This window comes from Tasmannia lanceolata, unplaced genomic scaffold, assembly GCF_043159265.1.
Source record: "Tasmannia lanceolata isolate RefF3 unplaced genomic scaffold, GAP_Taslan_0.1 ptg000011l, whole genome shotgun sequence".
In the NCBI taxonomy this organism is placed as follows: domain Eukaryota; kingdom Viridiplantae; phylum Streptophyta; class Magnoliopsida; order Canellales; family Winteraceae; genus Tasmannia; species Tasmannia lanceolata.
The window spans coordinates 19,380,508-19,401,794 of NW_027518688.1; the positions used below are offsets into that span (position 1 = coordinate 19,380,508).

General features: G+C 37.9%; 1 protein-coding gene across 2 annotated transcripts; it reads left to right on the forward strand.

Moving 5' to 3' along the window:
- The first annotated feature begins 2,090 nt into the window (after nt 1-2,090).
- LOC143886563 (PKS-NRPS hybrid synthetase cheA-like) lies at nt 2,091-20,970 on the forward strand. Of its 2 annotated transcripts, XM_077390607.1 has the most exons (5): nt 2,093-2,833; nt 13,348-13,539; nt 17,574-19,601; nt 20,434-20,520; nt 20,643-20,970. In XM_077390607.1, the coding sequence occupies exons 1-3, from the start codon at nt 2,183-2,185 to the stop codon at nt 19,524-19,526; spliced, it is 2,796 nt and encodes a 931-aa protein (XP_077246722.1). In that variant the 5' UTR covers nt 2,093-2,182; the 3' UTR covers nt 19,527-19,601; nt 20,434-20,520; nt 20,643-20,970. The 2 variants fall into 2 exon arrangements, with proteins under 2 accessions (XP_077246723.1, XP_077246722.1); XM_077390608.1 differs by lacking the exon at nt 13,348-13,539 and having other exon boundaries at nt 2,091-2,833.
- The last annotated feature ends 317 nt before the right edge of the window (nt 20,971-21,287 follow it).

Here is a 21,287-nt window from a genome sequence, read left to right on the forward strand (position 1 = left end):
CAGAAACAAAAGAAGACTCATCTCCTAGTTGAATTTTCCTTTGGGCTCATTTTCTTTTGACGCAAAATGGGCATAAAACAAAATTTACACCCATTTTTCCACATAAAAATAGGCGTTAAATTTGTTTGATGCCCATTTTACATAGAAAGAAACGGTGCCTTGGGCCATGTTTGGCAACGGTGAATTTTTTTCATGTTAAGATATTGAGAAGTGCCTAAAAAACCAAGGAAAAATCAATCATATTTTGAGTGGAGTTTTGTGTTTCCTTATTTTGAAAGGAAAGGAATTTTAAGACCAGATGACATGGCACAAGGTGTGGCTGTATCATTGATTCCTTTGGTATTCGAAAAATTCAAGCCCAAGACTCCATTATCAAGATGCTTTCTAACACATCAGTTGGAGATCTTACTTGTATAGGTGATGATATAGCATAACAAAGGTCTAGTTGTTGGGGTAGAAAAAGAGGCGAGGGGTGGAGAATACCAAAACAAAGGGCCCCCACACCTCACAGTAAGAGCTTGCCAACTGTCCTGTTGCTCGCGGTCGGTTGGGGGGCCGGGGAGGGAGGGAGGTTCAGGTTTTCCATACCCTCTGGGGTCTGGTCGGGTCTAATTTTTTACAGGAAATCCTGAGATTTGTATACCTGACCCTACCCAAGATAGTTTTTCGGGTCAGGTATTCATTTTTTTAGCGTAGGATAGTGATTAATTTTAAAGGTTGTGGAAAAAAAAAAACAAATCTTCACAACAAAAATCTGTAAATTTGTGTCATCGAGTGTATAAATTTAAGGACACTATATTTTCACATAACAGACATGATCACTTCAATGAAAACAATTGTATCGATATATTAGAAAATAATTTGCTAAGAGATATTTCAGAAAGTCACAGTACACCCATATGAGTCGGGTCGGGTTTCAGGTTTAGAGTTTTTCTTCCTTAAACCCAGCCCTACCCAAGATTGGGTCGGGTTTTCCAATTTCGGGTTTAGAGTTTTTCTTCTTTAAACCCAGCCCCACCCAAGATCGGAACCCCACCCAAGATCGGAAGACCCGACCTTACCCATGACCCATTTCTAGACCCGACCCATGTTATTTTCGGGTCAGGTAAAACCCAACCCAAGTTGCAGCCCTATCAAAAAGCTTTAAAGTCTGCCCACAATTCATGCTGAGGGGTTGAAAATATCATCTAGTGATATGATTGGCTTTTCTTAGAGGGGTATCATCATAAAATGAAGTGGCTGCTCTTTCATGCAATAGATTTTGTCTTATTCATTTTATTCATTTCTGGTGGCTGCTCTCTAATGCAACAGCCGGCCAGCAAAATGCCTTCTACGATGGTCCCTAGCAAATCCCATTGAAAAATTTACATTTCATTTAGGCTCCGTTTCTTTCGACTTTAAAGTCGTAAAAATGGGTAATAACGAAATGGAACCTTACAAGGTATTTGATAGTTATTCGAAAATTTATATTTATAAGGTAATAACCCCCTTGTAGGATAATTCGCACCCAATTAAATGAGTGTATGGCAGACTTTAATGCTCTTTTGCCGTCAATTCACGTTGAGTGGTGCGAATTATCCTAGTGGGGAGCGAATTAATCATCTCCCTAAAGTTTTTCAGAAGCGAAATTATTGCAACAACATTCTAATTCTATTACAAAATGCAGTGGGGCCCACATGTTGGATGATCCAAGGCATTCATTCGTTGGGCCCCAACTTTAATTATGCCGTGCCCATCATCCTAGCCCTTCCACCTCTTGAGGGAATGATACATTACATAAACCTCTTCAGGATCATTCATGGGGATGCCTTTTGGACTGGGTCCCAACTAATGAATGGTTTGGATCATCCAATCATGTGGGCCCCACCGTAGAAAAGGTTCGTACTTAAGGGATATTGTTTACAGAAGGGCAATGCGAAATTCGCGCCCCAATAAGATAATTCGCACCACTGTACCGTTAAAAAAGCGTAAATCTACTAATCTAGTAGCCGTATTCTTTAACGTTAGAGGGCTGCGAATTATCCTACAAGAGGTGCGAATTTATCATCGCTCGTTAGAGAATTACCAAAAAGGGGAGGGTGTAAATATCAATTTCCGTTCACGGGAAGTCTATCTCTGTCTCAGACAGAGGTTTTGCAATTTGCAGAGAGAATTTCAGAGAGAGAGAGAGAGAGAGAGATAGATGGAGGTAGAAGAAGAAGACCATTACACAATCCTCGGCCTACCTTCAGGTGATGAAGGTGCAAATCTAGGAATCAAAGAAATCGAAAAAGCATACAAATTCAAGCTCCGAACATTCCATCTCGAAAATAACCCTAACCCTAACGATCCTCTCACCAAATCTACTCTACAAAAGCTTCAATCCGCCTACAACATCCTCAAAAACATATCCTCACGCAAGGCCTTCGACGATCTCATCCGCGCCAAGCTCGATCGCCACCGCCGTGAAAATCTCTTCGAATCCAAACGTAGAAAAATGATGTCTGATCTCGAAAAGCGAGAGCGAGCTGCTTATAGAGCGAGAGAGGAAGAGGAGATGGCGGTGAAAAAGTTTAGAGAAGAAATTGAGAGAATTCGAGATTTGGATGGAGAGAAAATGGGAGAATTAGGGCAGGATTTGATGGAGGAGAATGTTGGAAATTGTGGGGGTTTGGATAAGGAGAGGGTTTTGAAGGTATCTTGGGAGAGGGATGGAGAGGATTATAGTCCTGAGAGGTTGAAGGATTTGTTTGGGAGATTTGGACATGTTGAAGATGTTGTTAATAGGAGGGGATCGAAGAAGAGGAAGAATTCGCTTTTGATTATGGCTTCTAAATCTGCTGCTGCGGCCGCTGTAAGTTTTTTTTTTTTCCTTCATTACAATTTGAATTCTTAATGAGTATGGTTGGATTAGGGTTTATAAATGAACTTTTATGCATTTCTTTTTTGGTTGGTTCATATATGAAGGACAATTTAAAAAAAAAATGATAAGACCCGTTTGGATACCTCATGTTGGAGAATTTTGTTAAGAAATCTATCTTTAGGAATTTCTGTTAATATTAATTAATATAGATCTAATCTATCAAAATAGTAAAAATAAATTAATCAAGAAATGTTAGAAATAGCCTGTGTAATGGATCGAGGCACGTCGGAAATGACGCTCTCTTTATAGTCAAAACGCCCCCGTCTGCACTAGGTTAACCGGCGTTTGGCTCCCAAGATTCAACCATCCTTCAAGGTTGTTTCTGTGCAGAGAAACGCTCCCCACGAACTCATCAATCGCCCGTATCGCAAAAAACAATAAAGTACAAAAGATGTAAATGTTCAGAGGAAAATCCATGTGGGGTTTTTTACCTAGAGAATATGGAAGAAGAGAACGTTTGAAGAGTCTCCTCTTTTAGGCCAAAAGAAGAGAGAGATAATATAAGGAAAATATGGGTGAGACGTTACAAACGTCTCTTCTATCTTCTAAAATCTCTCCCACTCTCCAATTATCTCTTAACTTCCCTAATTAATAGAAAAAGATGAAACGGAAAAGATTTATTAATTTTAAATTACTAAAAAATCTAACAATCCCCAACATGATTTAAAATTTAAAATAAACAGGCAAGCGACTTTACTGTGCAATGGGTGCAGGTGTCTTCCGGACTTGAACCTACACTTAGTGTTAGAAAGTTTCTGTCTGAAGGAGCCGTAGTGAACTAAGTCTTGAACTAGGTCCTTTAGTTCAGACGTCATCTTACCACACACACAGTACAGGCAATTTTTGAGTTCTAGCGGTCTGGACCTTTACGGTCATGAGCCCTATCTTGTTTCATGAGTGTCTTTAGGGAGTAGCCCAGCTTCCCACAGTAGCGACCATACTACCACACTTACGTAGGTGAGTCCTCCAAGGGTGCTCTGTGACCTATACCTTGCAGAATTCTGCCTTGGACTGATTAAGAGATAAAACTCAACCTAAAAACCGTCACAGTAGCGAGCACTGTCACCATAGGAATGAGACTAGGGATACCCCTCAAAATATTCAGTGCTCCTCCCAGTCACCCTACAACTTCGTTTTTACCCATTGAACCTCCTTCCTGGGATCTCCAATCACAGAGGTTGGGTGTGCACTGCGGTGACTAACTTATGGGCTTCAGTCTCATTCCCCTCGATGATCTGTCACTAGCCTTTCTAATTATATTGCTTTCGGACTTTATAAAGTCCAAAGCCATCACTCATTGAGAGAGTAATCGATAGTATCTAAAACACCTCTTCGCATCATGATTTTGTGTCAATCATGTATTCATTATGAATATTTTCCTGTCAAATGAGTAAACCATTATGCATAAAGCAAAATATGAAATCACATCCATATTCATATGGGCATGAAGTATCAAGTGAAATGCATTGTTTAGATGCTTTCAACATATCTCTATATTGTGTTTCATCAAATGCTCACAATTTTAATAATCTCAGGTGCCCCCTCATTTTTGAGTAGTTACCCCCACATTTGAGCAGTCAGTGGACATAATAATTTATTCAATTTGTACTAATGTGCACCTCCTCACAACTTACAAAATAGTAAGCGATCTCATGACACAAAATTATCTACAAACTATGATTTATTTGCCCACTAGATAAGTTCACATGCTTTGATCATAATAGAAGAAGCATACACAATTCATCTATAAACAGATAATAGGTATTTATTCCACGAGATGAAATACCTAATATATGAGTGGGAGAACTATATCAGGCATTTGGTCAATGTCATTAGTCAATGGCATAATATGCGTTGTTGTGATAGACAAATAAACAGTCTAGATTACATGTATATTGACCAAAATTTAAATGAGATGTAAGGATCATCAACAACAACTCATCAGTGTAATATTTAACTTCAATGATCATCAACATGTGTAATCTAACTTTAGATTAGGCATTCTTAAACTACTATAAAAAAGTATAAGATACTTGATGGTCATTGAGGAATGTGTATGCTATCTTGATTTTAAAAGACTTGTTGATACATTGTCTTGGTCGCATCCTATTAGACATCCCATGCATATGATAAAAGACTACATGAATTAATGGTTTCAATTTTTCTTGGCTGAATTCAAAGTGGGACATTGAATTTGTAGCTGCCGGAAGTCCTAACATGATGATGCTGTTTGGAAACCATCCTCGCGAGTCATCATCATGCTTAAATGAGTGACTCCATCTATCAATGATCTAGCTAGGTGGACAGGTTCTATCTGTTATGGTTTGAAGGCCACAATATAAGACACTCGTTCACAGCTTGGAAGGCTCCAAACAAGTGATTGCCTCATCAACAAGACACACTTATTTCTCTCAAAGGCATTCTAGTGAACACTTCACAAGCATAAAGTTAGGTCCCAAAAGAGGATCTCAATAAGATATTACAAAGGATCCTAGTATGGAATTATGATTTTCTACAGATGTTACACAAGAATTTATTCTCTTTCTCTTGAAAAAGAAGCAGGTTCCAAACATTTCAGTATCTAATTAATTCCATGAAAGCTAGAGAATTAGAAAAAGCACTTTATCAACAATAAAAAAAATGCACTTATATACTAGCAGATTAGATATCTGTTCAGTACACTTATCTTCAAATCTTCACAATGAAAATTTGTTCTTGCAAAAACCAAAGTACCGTGACATCAATTAAAGTTAATAAACTGTTTAAAAATAGATTGGGTACTAAAATTAAAATTAAAATAGATGCCCACGAACCACAAGAGTGGCTGATGTTATCAAAACAGTAGTGTGTTATTTAAAACACATCCTTCCAAAATGGGTTTCTTAATCGGAATATGAGAAAAAATTGCCCCTGAAGCAAATTTGATCCATTTCTGATTTTCTCCTTCTCTTGCTACCTATTCCATCTTCATCTACTGTCATTTTCAAAGCCCTAGAGTCCCTAATTTTTGTAACTCGTAATTCCCCCACATCCTTCCATTTATATGTATTAACGGAAACGGAGTTTCTTCCCTACCGGTGATTAAGAAATAGAAACCCGAAATCCACAGCGGAAAACCCAATTCATGATTTTTGCACTTGCAAATGGGTTTTGATCCGGCGATAGCAGAGGAAGAAGAATTTCTGCAATTGACCGATTCAAAACAAACCAGAGAAAAAAAAAATTACCTTTGAAAAATAAAAAACCAACTATGTCATGAAATCAGAACTTTCATAAATAAATATTAATAGAAAATTCCCGAACTTATTGGAATTGTGCTATAAAATACCTTTCTTTTTATATTTAATATTAACAGAAAAATTCCTTACGTTTTGACTCTAAAATTGTTGGAGAATTTTGTTAAGAAATCTATCTTTAGGAATTTCTGTTAATATTAATTAATATAGATCTAATCTATCAAAATAGTAAAAATAAATTAATCAAGAAAGGTTAGAAATAGCCTGTGTAATGGATCGAGGCACGTCGGAAATGACGCTCTCTTTAGAGTCAAAACGCCCCCGTCTGCACTAAGTTAACCGGCGTTTGATTCCCAAGATTCAACCATCCTTCAAGGTTGTTTCTGTGTAGAGAAACGCTCCCCACGAATTCGTCAATCGCCCGTATCGCAAAAAACAATAAAGTACAAAAGATGTAAATGTTCAGAGGAAAATCCATGTGGGGGTTTTTTACCAAGAGAATATGTATCTTCTGGTAGAAAAAAAAAATAGAGATAGGGAAGAAGAGAACGTTGAAGAGTCTCCTCTTTTAGGCCAAAAGAAAAGAGAGATACTATAGGAAAATATGGGTGAGACCGTGAGGGTTTACAAACGTCTCCACTATCTCCTAAAATCTCTCCCACTCCCCAATTATCTCTTAACTTCCCTAATTAATAGAAAAAGATGAAATGGAAAAGATTTATTAATTTTAAATTACTAAAAAAATCTAACACCTCATGCATTTGTATTTTGATTTGGATTTGAGTTTTGGATACTTAATGCATCAATCATCTTAATGATCATGTTTTAAGAGAGAGAGAAAGAGAGAGGGAGGGAGGGAGGGAGGGGTGTCTGGCTGCTGCCGGAGCAACTTCGAAGAGCCGCGACGGTGAAGGAAGTTGCCACAAATATTGATTTCCAAAATAACGTCTCGCAGAACAGATTTGAAAATCGGAATTTTTTGCACTGTTGTAGCTGATTTGGAAATCTAAGGATCTGATCCAGTTCAAAATATCAACTAAATCCAAATCTAAATCTCGTGGGTAACCAAACATGGCCTTAGGGTTTATGAAGAATTTGAAATTGTGATTTCCTTGATATGAGCAAAAAAATGCTATTTTCATGTAAATGATATTAGTTTATGAAGAATTTGAAATTGAGATTTGGCAGTCTATAATTAGGATGTGATTTCCTTGATACAACTCAAGTCTTGTCCCAAACTAGTTGGGGTCGGCTAATGAATCCTTTTAGAAAATTTTCATGAAGAAGGTGAAAGGATCTACCGGACTCAAATTGACTAAGTCTAATCCTGACATTAGTTGGGTTCGTCTACATGGATCATTTTCTTCCATTCTATCCTTTCCAAGGCCATGTTCTCTGTTATGTGATTTCCTTGATGTGAGAAAAAATGACAAGTTTTCTTGTAAGTTCCGCATGCCATTTATTTAATCCGTCTTCTACTGGATTGCAATTGCATATGCAGAATCTGTTTGGAAGAGGGACTAGAGTATCTCCATTTTATTTGCAGTCTAGAAAAGATGCATTGTTGAAAAGGACCTCATTTTTAGTGACCCTTTAGAGCTGTAGGTTCAATTAGTAAATGGTGAAAGAGGGCTACTTTATGTAGGGGAAAGCCTCCTGAGGATCCATTATCTTAAAAAATTGGTGTTAATGAAATCTTGAGAATAAGATGTCGTCCTTTTTTATGGCAGTTCGTAGGATTATTATCTTTGAGAAGACATTAAAAAACTTCTTGATATTGCCATGTAGAGTGAAGGTAACTCGTTAAATTAGCAGCAATCATTCTCCTTCATCAGTTCATTTCCTCTTTCAGAACTTGATTGTCGTAAACTCTTTGTTCGCATTTGCAACCATCAAGATGATCATCATAAATTCATTCATCACAATCAGGGCAACTCGGATACTTAAATAGTTGGATAGGAATTGATCTGCAAAACCTTCAACAACACATCCAGAAAGTCTTGAGTTTCAAGTTTCAACCTTCATATTAAAATTTTTGCTTTGTCAAGCAGGTAATCAAACTTAAAATCTCCAAAACCACACCAGATGAAAGCTGAAGAGGAATAAACATCTTAAGCTTGAAAAGGTGAACAACCTAGAAAGTTCTAGCAGCAGACAAAATAACTTTTATTTAACCTGGAATTTATCTAGGAACCCGTGCCAGCACGTTAATTTTATTAATACGATAAAAGAGTACAAAGAGGGGGACATACCACTTTACCTCCAGATCCACAAAACTAATACGAGAAACCTACCTGCTAGCTGCTACAAATGCTTGGAATGCCCAAGAAGTCACAAAGGAACATGAGGGAGACATACCACCTTACCTTGGGATACAAAAAACCAACGCATATACAAAAATCTTACTTGCTACGGATGCTAGAGATTCCCAAGAAATTACATCTCACAGTGCCTCTAGCCAAAAAAACATTTTTTTTCTTACAATTACAAGCATAGTTAGCAGAAGACATATGAATTATCTCTATTTGCAATGGAATGATGTTCACAATTTACAGACTTTCTTGTTTCTATAACCCCTCTCCCACACTCATTCAAACTTAATTATCCTAAATTTCTACTAATTTTGGAATTCCCTAAGAAAGAAAGTAACAAAGATCAAGTTTTTGGGCAGTAATGTGGAAATCATCCCCTGTCTAATAGAGAACTCAGAAGAACTTTTAACAGAAATCATCCCGTGTCGAACAGAAAGCTCAGAAGAACTCTCAACACTTCCAATTTAACTCCTTAAATCCTACCCTATCTTGGCTTCTCCTTTTGTTGACGTGTTCTCTCCTAAAAACCCTTTAATCCATTGGTTTTCCGTTCCAAATTCAGGCATAACTCAAATAATTTTCAAAGCTGCAGGTCACATCAAGTTCTTAGGAACAATTGTGAACTCATTCAAGAAAAGAAGGAAAATTCTTTATCAATAAGTGGATGATAAAGCCGGAAGGATGTCCAGAGCCATGCAGTTCTAACATGATAGGGTTACACTGATGCCAAGAAGTGTCATTTGGACATCATGCTAACATCAATAATCATGCTTTCCGTTGGCTCCAAACTCCCTGTCACCTCTTCCTTCTTTCTTCGTGCATGTCCTGATGATTTTACGGGTTTTTGGTTTGGCACATTTGCATCAGAAATTTTCTGAAAGATCTTCCTAGTTTTAATATTCTGCAATCTATTTGATTGTATCGAAAGGCCCAATGAATTGAGATTTCCCTTTTGGGCCAGGTCATTTCGGGGCAAGCGGATTATTTATCATAAAGAGGATGGAGTTTCTACAATTGCTATTATATGCATTACCATACCTGGAATCAGTAAAAAATGAGTGGACGGTTAGGATCACCATGGGACACAAAGGATTCGTCATGGAGATAATGTAAGGTATCCAAAACCAAAGGGATATTTTTGCATAAAAGGAATCAAAGATGGTTATTGAATCGTTAGCACCACATAAAAACATTCCTCCTACACATATTTTCCCTCTATAAAATTTTCATTCGGCTTCCTCCTTTACTGGATGGTCATTGTGATGCAGATTGTAGACCCAATAAGAGGCATATTTGCCCAATAGGACTTTTATTTTCATGTTATTTTAGTTTCCAGGATTTTATTTTCCATGTTATTTAGAATTAGGAAGTTTAGTCTTTTAGGAATTCTTATTTTAGTAGGTTTCTATCTTTTAGGTTGTTATTTGCCTATTTATAGGCCTCTTTACAGCTTTATTGTTAACTTTTTATGATTATTGAAATTGAATAAAGAGTCTTCTTTCTTCTTCCCTCTTCTGATATCTTCTCTTCTCTCCCTAAATTCGTCTATTCTTCTTTTCTTCTTCTACTTCTCCCTAAATTCGTCTCTTCTTCAGGTTATTTTCGTCTCTTCTTCCCCTATTCTTCTAATCCTATCCCCTTTCGTCTATTTTTCTCCCCTTTCGTCTATTTTTCTCCCCTTTCCTCAATTTCTCTTCACGGTCCTACATCAATTTGGTATCAAAGCTTTTCTTTGTGAGATCCTGCATCATATTGTTATTCGGATAGTCGAAAACTTTGATCTCCACCCTTTAGATCCACATCAAGCGTTTCTCTGAATTGAATCCTTCATGCGATGATACACCCAACACCAAGCTCAAAACTAAACAAAATCTGTACATATCCCATGTTACTATTTTTTTTTTGAATTGATGAAAAATTTTTACTAAGCAAAGGGGAAAACGCCCCCTGGCGACTGATAGGATCAGTACAAGAGGAAGAAAAGGGAAGAAAGAAGGTACAAGAACCAAAAGCCCTCAATGGGGAAGATATCTCTAGCCTCTCCTTGGCTACACCGCTTCTAGCTAACCTATCATCTTAATATTTGCCGCACTTTTGATATGCTGATAGGAGATGGACGAACCCGCCATGCATTCCCGAATTTCGTCAAACCAGTGCGTGAATCTCCAAGAGTGGGAATGACTACCCTTCAACCATCTAATGACATTTAGGGAGTCCCCCTCTACAGTCATGCGGTGTAGGGTGCTACTATCTATAATCCTCAGCCCCTGAAGAACTGCTCTAAACACGGTCTCATTTGAGTCCGCCATCCCTATAGGTCCCAAGAAAGCCCATGTTGTCTCCCCATGCTCATCTTTAAGGATGCCGCCTACTCTAGCCGGGCTATGGTTGGCCATGATTGACCTATCAAAGTTCAGTTTCAGCTTCCCCGGCTGTCGGCTCCCATGAGATAGATGGGATTTCAATATGCTCGCTACTGTTGCAAACTTCTCTCCAATAGTACCAAAGGTCGTGGGTTGAGACAAATATGATGCATGGGAGGGTCTTTACTGGAACGATTGTTAAGGCTATCGCCTTAGTGAAAATGAATTGTACCTTTTTCACTACGTCCTTAAAAAACCGAGTGTTCTTTCCTTCCATAATACCCAAATAGTAGCTAGATGGACCACTTTCCAAAGAATCTTCTCTTTCTCCATGATGACACAAAGAACCAGATTGCCTTGACGGGAATACCCATGTCATGCTGAATCTACCGATAACTCTGCTCTACACACTTCTAGCCACCCGACAATGTAGGAACATGTGGTCGACTGACTCATCTGACTCCACGCATAAGGCCCTTGACAAGAATACCCATGTCATACTAAATCTACTGATAATTCTACTTCACACATCTCTAGCCAGCTGACAATGCAGTAACATATGATCTACTGACTTGACTCCATGCTGAATCTACCGATAACTCTGCTCTACACACTTCTAGCCACCCGACAATGTAGGAACATGTGGTTGACTGACTCATCTGACTCCACGCTTAAGGCCCTCGACAAGAATACCCATGTCATACTGAATCTACTGATAATTCTACTTCACACATCTCTAGCCAGCTGACAATGCAGTAACATATGATCTACTGACTTGACTCCATGCATAAGGTGCAGCGATCGACAATCAGCATGTGGCGGCTACAGAAGTGATCAACTGTGAGAATTTTGTCCAGGAAGGCTGTCCATCCAAAAACACAGACCCTGAGTGGGGCTGGAATGCCCCATATCTTGGCAAGTGACGCTGGCCTTTGGTTAGGATCCATCTGATGATAGATTGATTTGGATCTAAAGACCCCGGAAAAGCACTATACCCAAACCCTTTTATCTTCCCCAGTCCTCTTGATGAAGCATGCCTCAATGATCTCCAGCAATCTGGCTACTTGATCCATTTCCCTATAAAAGAAGTTTCTCCTGAAATTGAACCTCTATGATATTCTTTTTTTTTTTTGAATGGTAAACCTCTATGATATTCTATTCTCCTCCAATTCAAAGAAGTCCTTGATGAATATTAGAGGCCACTGCCAACAATGCTGGGAACACATCCTTCTATGAAGCCATCAATCTTGGTGATTTTTCGTCTGCATCAGCAACTCCATAGGTGGCGCATCCAGGCACCATCAATCTTTCCAAAACTTGAATTTGTCTTCTTTACATATTTAATATCTTTCATGAAACTGGGCTTCAATTTTGGAATCTCTCTCAACATCGTGGTTGCTTTATTTTTATACGTATCATCTGAGGTCCATCCACTAATATTGCTCCCATTTACTCTCTATTCAATACTTCAAAAACCTGTTTTAAACCAGTCGCTGTACGCACACACATATACACATACATATAATAACCTCCACAACCGCTGCCCCAATAAAGTTCTATTTCTATTACAGAGTTCTAATTCTATTAGAACTTGTTGGGAGTGTTGGTCGCTTGGTGCCATTAATATTCGACCTATGAAATCTATAATTTCCCGAGTGATTAAAGTTTGTCGGCTAAAACCGAGAAGAGTGCGGGTAAGCTTGTCTTTGTTTTTTGTCATTATTATGAGTTTGGCACTAACCTGGAGGCGGCAGTAAGAGGTATATTAGATGGCCTTAGATATTGTAAGGCCTTTGGCTTCTTAGAGGCATGGCTCAATGTGGACAACAAAGTGTTGACAGAGATGATCATGTCCTAGAAGGATCCTCCTTGGTCGATTTGCTATTATTAGAAGGATCTAATGGATCTTATTTCACATATTCAGCCTAGGCTCTCTCCTGAATTTAGAGAAGCGAACAAGTTGACAGACTCTCTTGCTAACTTCACTTGTGACTGGAAAAGTAATAAATTGTTTTGGCAGTAGAAGGATATCTCTAGATTGGCTAGGGGGTATCGAGATGTGATGCTTTAGGAATTGTTTTCTCTTGTAACAAGAAAGAAAGAAATTGTTTTGGCAGTGGAGGAATCTCCCTAGATCGGCACGTCATCCTCTTGTAGTTCCTTTTAATGCTAATAAAATTTAAGGTGCTGGCCTGGGTTCCTTGATAAATTCCGGGTTGGAAAAAAAAATCTTAAGGATGCCTATACCTGCAGTTCCAATATAGCGAAAAATCAAGGTTTTTTTTTGTTTTTGTTGCAGTTGTATGTTTCCACTTTGGAACCTATTAGACATTTTAAATTTCTTAAAAGTGGTTTTTCCTTGTTATTTGGTATTGCACCGTAATTTGTCAACACAGAATGCATCGTCTTTGTCAACTCAAAACTTGTTTTGTGTTTGTTTATCGTCTTGGTAGTTTTATCTGCCAATGCAGTCAGTGTGCAAGCTCCTTTAGTCAACATTTAAATCAATACTTACTTGTAGCATTTTTTGCTAGGTTGCTTCTACCCAAAGCATGTGTGGGGAACTATCAAACCCTATTCTGGTTCTTCCTCTTCAACCGATTTCCACCCATTCATCAAGTGCCTCTCTTGGGAAATATGCAGTATCTGACACTCCAAATCCAACCAATTTTGTAGGTGCTGGATATCGGGATTATGAAGATTCTGTTTTCAAGAAGCTCCAAAAGGTTTGGACTTTGTTCATTGATCTATGGCTGATCTTTTCTATCAATTTGTTAATGTCATCTAAGGTTCTTTTTTATTGTATCAGATATTTTATTGGACTCCTGTTTCCATGTGAATTTGTGATACATCAAATTACTAGAAAACGAACTCTATGTATATTCTAGCTGTTGTAAGAGAAGTGGTGACCTATGTTGCATGGATTCTTTCCTATGCCGAATCCGTGTCGACACGTCTCCGCATCCGAATCGGACATGGATTCACATGGGACACACCCGGATTCTTGTCGTAGCCGCGTCTCACACGAATCCTATTTTTTTCGGGCGAATCCAATTCATCGTTTTCTCTTTTGAAATGTGAATCCTGTATATTTTCTTCTTAATTTTTTTATATGAAGCACAATTTGTACCCTTTTAATAAAAACCCTAGCACTTCGACCCTCGAACATCGACCCCCTTCCTCCTTCAACCCTCGTAATACAAAACTCACCTCAACCCTCTATCCTCAAAATTTTCATGAAGATATATGTGTGTAGGTTTGCTGAATCCGACACCTCGAATCCGTGTCGGATCCCGACACGCGAATCCAAATCCATGCAACACTGGTGGTGACACTTCTCTTTAGGTTTTAAGATGGATTTACTCCTTTGTTTTGATAATGGCACGCCTCACTTTATTAAAAACTTTTCTGATTGGCTGTTGCTAACTTTTTGGGATATGTAAGCTTTTAACTGCTCATTGGAAAGGTATAAATAAAGAGAGTACCTTTTTTTTTGACAACAGAGAGGAATATCATCATTCAAAAAAAAAAAAAAACACAGAGAGGAGTACTATTTTTAAGACTAGGGATTGCAGATATCATTTGCCACATTGAATGAATATGCTTTTTTCCGTGTTGAATACTATCTTTAAGACAAGGGATTGCGGATATCATTTGCCACATTGAATCAATTTACTTTTTTCTTTAAGCACATAACTGAAATAACTGTAGAATCAAGTATCAAAGACCAATGTATTTTATTGGATACATTTTTTACGGTAAACTAATATTTGCAACGCCCAACTTTGTATTGACACCACCTATGAAGCACGGGTACGGGTACGACACGACACGGGTACGTGGGTACGTGATTTTCCAAAAAACCCGGGTGCGGGTACGTTCGGGTACGCTGAATATAATAATATATTTTAATATTTTATTATATATTTATAAAAATTAAAAAATAATAATTGGAGAGCAATCAAATAACAGTAACATCACCAAAATGGAAAATTCTAATATTACTCTTAATTTCATAAGTGATTAAGTTCCATATTTCATAACATGAGGCATCAATACATCATTCATTAGAAAAAAGGTCTGTTGCCAGTGTGTTGACCAGTGCCTGACAAGATGAATAATTTTTAGAGACCAAATTATGACATTTTTTATACCGGACTTTTGGGATTTAATAATGTTTGGACATGATAGATTTTATAAATTTTTAAAATTTGAAAAATACCCAACCGTTTGGAAGTTAAGAAAGTTAAAAATTTTACTCGACTCTTTTTCTTCGGATTTTGTACTAGAACAGGAGAGTTGACTTTTTTTCATTTTAGATTTAGGTCTTGAAACTATTTTTAATAAATCCAAATGGGGGGTATTCCGTTATTTACATGTAAATCTTAAGTAAATAGACATTTACTTAAATGGTTTACATGTAAATACTGAGTACAGGAGATGAGAGAGAAGAAGCACAGGAAGGATTTACACCAGACAAGAGAAGCAGGAGGTGTTGGGTATGCACCCGACACGCACCCAGCAACTAAAAATTGGGGGTTTTTCAAACAAAAATTTGGGGTACGTACCCAGGACGTACCCGCACCCAATACGGGTCGGGTACGGGTACGGGAGCCTCGGGAGAGTACCCGTGCTTCCTAGGACACCACCCACCCCACCTCTGCTCTCCTATGTTCGTCTAACTTGTTCCCTATTTGGGCTGTGGTGTTTTCCCTGAGCTTTACTCCTAAAAATGTAAGCAAATAATGTTTATGCATTGTATTAGGCAGTCGATATGCATATAAAAAGCAAGAGCTTCATTTTCGTAAAAGATGCAAAAAGCGTCCTTTTTGCATCCTTTCTCTGCATGGCCATTCTTCTCTGACTCTTAGGTACTATCTATTCCTTTTGCAAGAATACATAACGAAAACCTTGTTTTTCTTCCTTTTTTTTTCTTTTGAGAACAAGCTCCAAACATTAAACTTGCAAATCTTTTTTCTCGAGAATACATTTTGTAGAAATTAGCAAAATAAGTGGTGATCTCATCCAAGGTTCTTGAGGGATGTGGAAATTCAATTTCTCTTTGAAGAACATAAATGCTGGTTTGAGTGAATACTCATTTAGAGAAAGTACCAAGAATGGAGGTTGACTGGCACGATCTCTTCAAAATGTGTCTTACGCTGATCCCCATGTACTGTGACCGAAATTACTCAAGATTTAGGCTCAACGGTGAATTTTCCATGGTAAAAAAATCGCACTAATCTAGCAATCTTATTCACGTGATCAATGGATTTTTCTTTATTAAATGTTAGTTGTTGGTCATTTTTGTTTTTATCATCCATATTTCAGCCACCAAGTGGACTCTATTAGGATCGTCTTATTTGATTGATTTTTGCCACAGAGCAGGGCAAACTCCTAGTTGATTATGATCACCACACACTTGCATGTGCACAGTAGATAGTCACTATCTTGGGAAGTCTTGTGCGCCACAAAATTGGTCCTCAAACATGTCAATTTTATCTAAGCCATATACATGATTTCCACTTCTTAGTCGATTAATGGCCATTTTTCTTGTCAACCATGCATTTGCAGGCCTTGGTGGGAATCACTTAGTTGTTTGGTTGGTTCTATTTTCGTATCGTTGCCCATTTTATAAGACAGCTGTGAGGCCAGCCATGTTGTACGGCTCAGAATGTTGGGCCACCAAGAAGCAGCATGTGCATAAGATGAGTGTAGCGGAGATGCGAATGCTTAGATGGATGTGCGGCCACACAAGGTTAGATCGAATTAAAAAGGAAGACATCGGTAAAAAAGTGGGGGTGGCACCAATTGAGGAGAAGATGAGAGAGCACCTCTTAAGATGGTTTGGGCATATCCAACTTAGGCCTTTGGGTGCTTCAATGAGAAGAAGTGACTCGTGCCAAGTTGATGGAGTAAAAAGAGGTAGGGGTAGACCGAAAACAACTTAGGTAGAAACAGTAAGGAAAGACTTGAGGGCTAGGAACATAACAGAGAACATGACCTTGGATAGGAGAGAATGGAAGAAAATGATCCATGCAGACGAACCCAACTAGTGTAAGGATTAGACTTAGTTAATTTGAGCCGGGTAGATCCATTTACCTTCTTCATGAAAATTTTCTAAAGGATTCATTAGCCGACCCCAACTAGTTTGGGACAAAGGCTTAGTTGAGTGGAGTTGAGTTGGGTATTATCTCCAAAAGCATAGGCCCCTTTGCGATAGAGGTCTAGGCAAATCTCAGCTTGGACTGGTTGGATGAGCTACCTACCTTTTCCCCATAATTTTTCATATACTTATTTTGGGTGTAGTGCTGAACTTCTTTCATCAATTCTCTATTACTCATATGGAGCAATTGAAGACTAGATTGAGGAAGGAGTGGACCCATTGGTTGTCTATCCATTTAGACAATTTACGTAAACTTTTGTTGCTGAACATTTTCTGTTCCTCTTCTCATTCTAACTAAGCAATGCCTATAATCATTTATTTTAAGTAAGAGAGGTATGTGAAGAAATATTGGAACAATGATTCAACTATTTCTATCTTTACTCTAGCTTGTTTTGGTTGTACTTATGGTGAAGTTATATAACTAACCAATTTCATTTATAAAATTGAGAAGTAGTTCCTGGATATCTGAGATATGGATTTGTTGATTCAAACTGATATTTTACTTGCATGATTGATGTTTGGGAATTTCAGGTATTTTTTTTCTATTTTAATATGCAAGATCCATTACACACTGACCCTCTGTTATTTTCTGAGCAGTTATATAGCCCGCCAGCTGCAATGGTCTCTCAAAGTCCAGAAGTTTTCGAGATAAACAGAATGCTTCCACCGCCAATGAGGCGCTTTCAAAGTCGGGAAGAGCTTCTTGAGCATGTTCGCAACTTTGCAAAGGCTCAGGGATATATGATAACTATAAAGAGGTCAGAGAAGGAGAAGAGAGTCATCCTTGGTTGTGATAGAGGAGGTACTTATCGGAGTCGTAGCTCAAGTAATCATCGTCAAAGGAAAATATGCTCACGCCTGATAAACTGCCCGTTTAAAGTAGAAGGTACAAGGAAGATTGACGGTTCATGGATACTCAAGGTAAAAAATGGGGAGCACAATCATGAAGCTCTAGAAGGTATATCTGGTCATCCCTTTAGTCGTCGCTTTTCGAAAGAAGAAGTCTTGCAAATTAAAGAAATGATTGCTGCTGGCATACAACCACGCCAAATGGTTACTACTCTTAGAAACACTAATCCAAATTTGGCTGTAGTATCAAGTGATGTTTATAACATCAAAAAAAAGATTCGACTAGAGAATCTATCAGGTCGTACCCCAATCCAAGCTTTATTAGATGAACTTGCTCGTGGTGGCTTCCAGTACAATCTCAAATATGATGGGGAAGGCCGTTTGACTCATTTATTCTTTGCTCACCCTAATTCGATTGCAATGAGCAAGAGTTACTCGAATGTCTTTGTGATGGATTGCACTTGTAAGACCAATAAGTACAAGATGACACTACTTGATGTTGTTGGGGTAACAAGCTTTAACACTTCTTTCTACTCATGCTTTGCTTTGTTAGGAAAAGAAGAGGAAGAAGATTACATGTGGGCTTTGGAAATGTTGGATGCTATGTTAGGGAGTGATTCTCGACCTGCAGTAATTATGTCTAATAGGGAATTATCCTTAATGAGAGCCATCCATGTAGTCTTTTCAGGATCTGTGAATCTTTTGTGCATATGGCATATTGAGAAGAGTATCTGGTCTAATTGTAAGCCTCATTTTAAAGTGGGGGGCAATTGGGATGGATTCTTATCATCTTGGAGTGCTTTGATAAACTCTTCAACTGAAGTCGCATATTATGAAGCTTGGCAAGGATTTCAAGCCGAGTTCAGAGAGAAGGTTGGTGCCCTCAATTACATTGCAACAGCTTTGCTTCCTTTTAAAGAACTGTTTGTAAAGGCATGGACAGAGAATCATCTCCACTTTGGGAATCGTGTCACTTCAAATGTGCAAGGTGCACATTCGAAGCTCAAAAAATATGTACGGCTTTCAACTAGCGACCTCAATTTGGTTAAAAACAAAATATGCCTCGCCATCGAAAATCAACTCCAAAAAATCCAAACCCAACTTTCGGCAGAAAAAACTCAGGTTCCACATAAGTTTTGTATCCCTTTTTTTGATGAATTAGTGGGTCATGTATCTTTTTTTGCATTAAGACAGCTGTTCAAGCAATATCGGTTGGCTACATGTAATCCAACTTTGTCTATTTGCATGAACCAATTTACGAGAACAATGGGTCTTCCTTGTGCACACAAAATGAGATGTCGGATGGGTGAAAATGATGTGTTACATCTAACTGATATCCATTCACAATGGCGAATAGATATTCGTATGTTCAACAATATTGATGCCGGGGCAAATAGTGTTCAAGAAGATCAAATGAGGGAGATGGAGATGCCTGTATTTCATAACCTTGATGTTCAATACCCTAGCGGACGTTCACCAAGATCAAAGAATTTGAAGACAACAAGCACGCCACAAGACCCTTCTGCCTTCGAGAATGCGGAGAAGATAAGAAAATGTGGCTTATGCAAAGGCATTGGCCATAACAGTCGGACATGTCTACAAAAAACTGTTGCCACCGTGTCAATGTCTCATTTTTCATCTTTCATCTCCATTGATGATGGAAGTGCAATGGACATGCAAAACTTAAACGACTCTTTCTGATTGAACAGTAGCTTCACCTGAGGCTAGCCACATAAACTACTTGTGTTGCTTGCACGACCAAACTATCAAAATCAGGTATTATTCCTTATTCCTTTTTCTCGCTTTTGGAAATCATACCTTTCTGTTGATACAATTTGTCCCTTCTTAGTTTCTGATCCTTGCTATTTATTTTCAACCCACATTATATTACCTCTTATGATTGGATGATATGTGTAGGCTTGTTATCCATATATAGCTTTCCATTTAGATATAGGAAAATGAGACATTTTTTGGACCCTCATGTAAATGAACATGTAGTATAAAAAGGAAGCATGGCTGATGTTGTGATGCTATTGTTTTTTGAATGGTCAATGTTATGATGCTATTATCTTCTATCAGTTGAGGATATACTCAAATCTTGTTTAGTGGCTATACTTGCATCAAGACTTGTATCAAGATGTTTACTTCTCAATTATATCCTATTTATTATCTTAAATCAATATCCAGAAAAGAAAAATTAAATTATGGATACGAGATTGCTATGCGAAGCTTGTTTAGTTGATACTGGTCATACATGCCTGCTAGTTTGAGTTGTTGAAAAGAATATTCTACTTAAGACGTACCCATAAAATAGTATGTTACTTCTTAATTTGCAATACCTTCAGATGTTGCACACTGTATTCCTCTTAACAGATGATATACATTTCCTACAATAAATCACATCCGCTTTAACAAAAACCCATACGATTTTTCCACGTGAATGGATTTGCGAGAATCTTTTTAGTTTTACATAGATGATAGACATATGACTGCGTGTGGTTCTATTTCTATCAATCTTTTTTACTTTTATATCATTGTCATGTTGCTTCATAAATGTTTTGGATTGTCGGACTGTTGGATTTACGAGAAAACTATCAACTGGATGCAGAATTAAGAAATAGCATTGAAAAGCATCAAGGTGGCTCCAGAATGCGGGACATGTCCGTGGTATTTCTAGCCGTTCATGTGTAAAAAGGTATAATAGATTTTTGATATTTTTTTTCAACTGTCTTTCATGTCATGTCTCTCTATCCAGCTTATGTGCTGCTTTCTTTATCTCTCTTGCTCTTTCTTATCTGTTTGTTTTTGCTTTTTTAGGCTGGGGATTATCAGATTATGGAATGCCAAAAACCTTGGGGCATCTAGTGAGAAAGAATGAAACTGAACAACTTTGAATGGGGGATCAGGCAATTTTAACTGAGGGTTTTTGGAGGTAGTTTCTTATTAGATGTAAGTTATAGTAACATAGTTACATGATAACCTTTTTGAACGGAGTTTTTCGTAATGTAGTGTCTGTAAACTAGGAAGACATGCAATCTTAACCTCTGTTGTATAGGTGGAAATGTTGAAAGAAGAATCATCGACATGTACATACTCGTTGTAATATATTGTTCCATGAAATGTTGAAATTCAGCAAGTTTTGGAAGTCATGAAATGTTACTTTGTTTCACCCAGGCTCAGATTGTTCAATATAGGCGGATTCTGATTCCACCCCAAGAGGGGTGGTATTCTGATTCCACCCCTGTCAGAGTGAAATTTTTATTGATTTTTTAAATAGATTTTTTGGCTACTGATATTGGCACTACTATGTTTTGATAATTGCACAAACTCAGCTTATCTTTTGTTATTTAAACAGCTGTCAAAGTTTATTACAGTCCCTAAAAAGTTTTTGATTTCCGATACAATTATCAAAACATGGTAGTGCCAATACAGTACCCATTGTTCATTTTAAATTATTTCCAT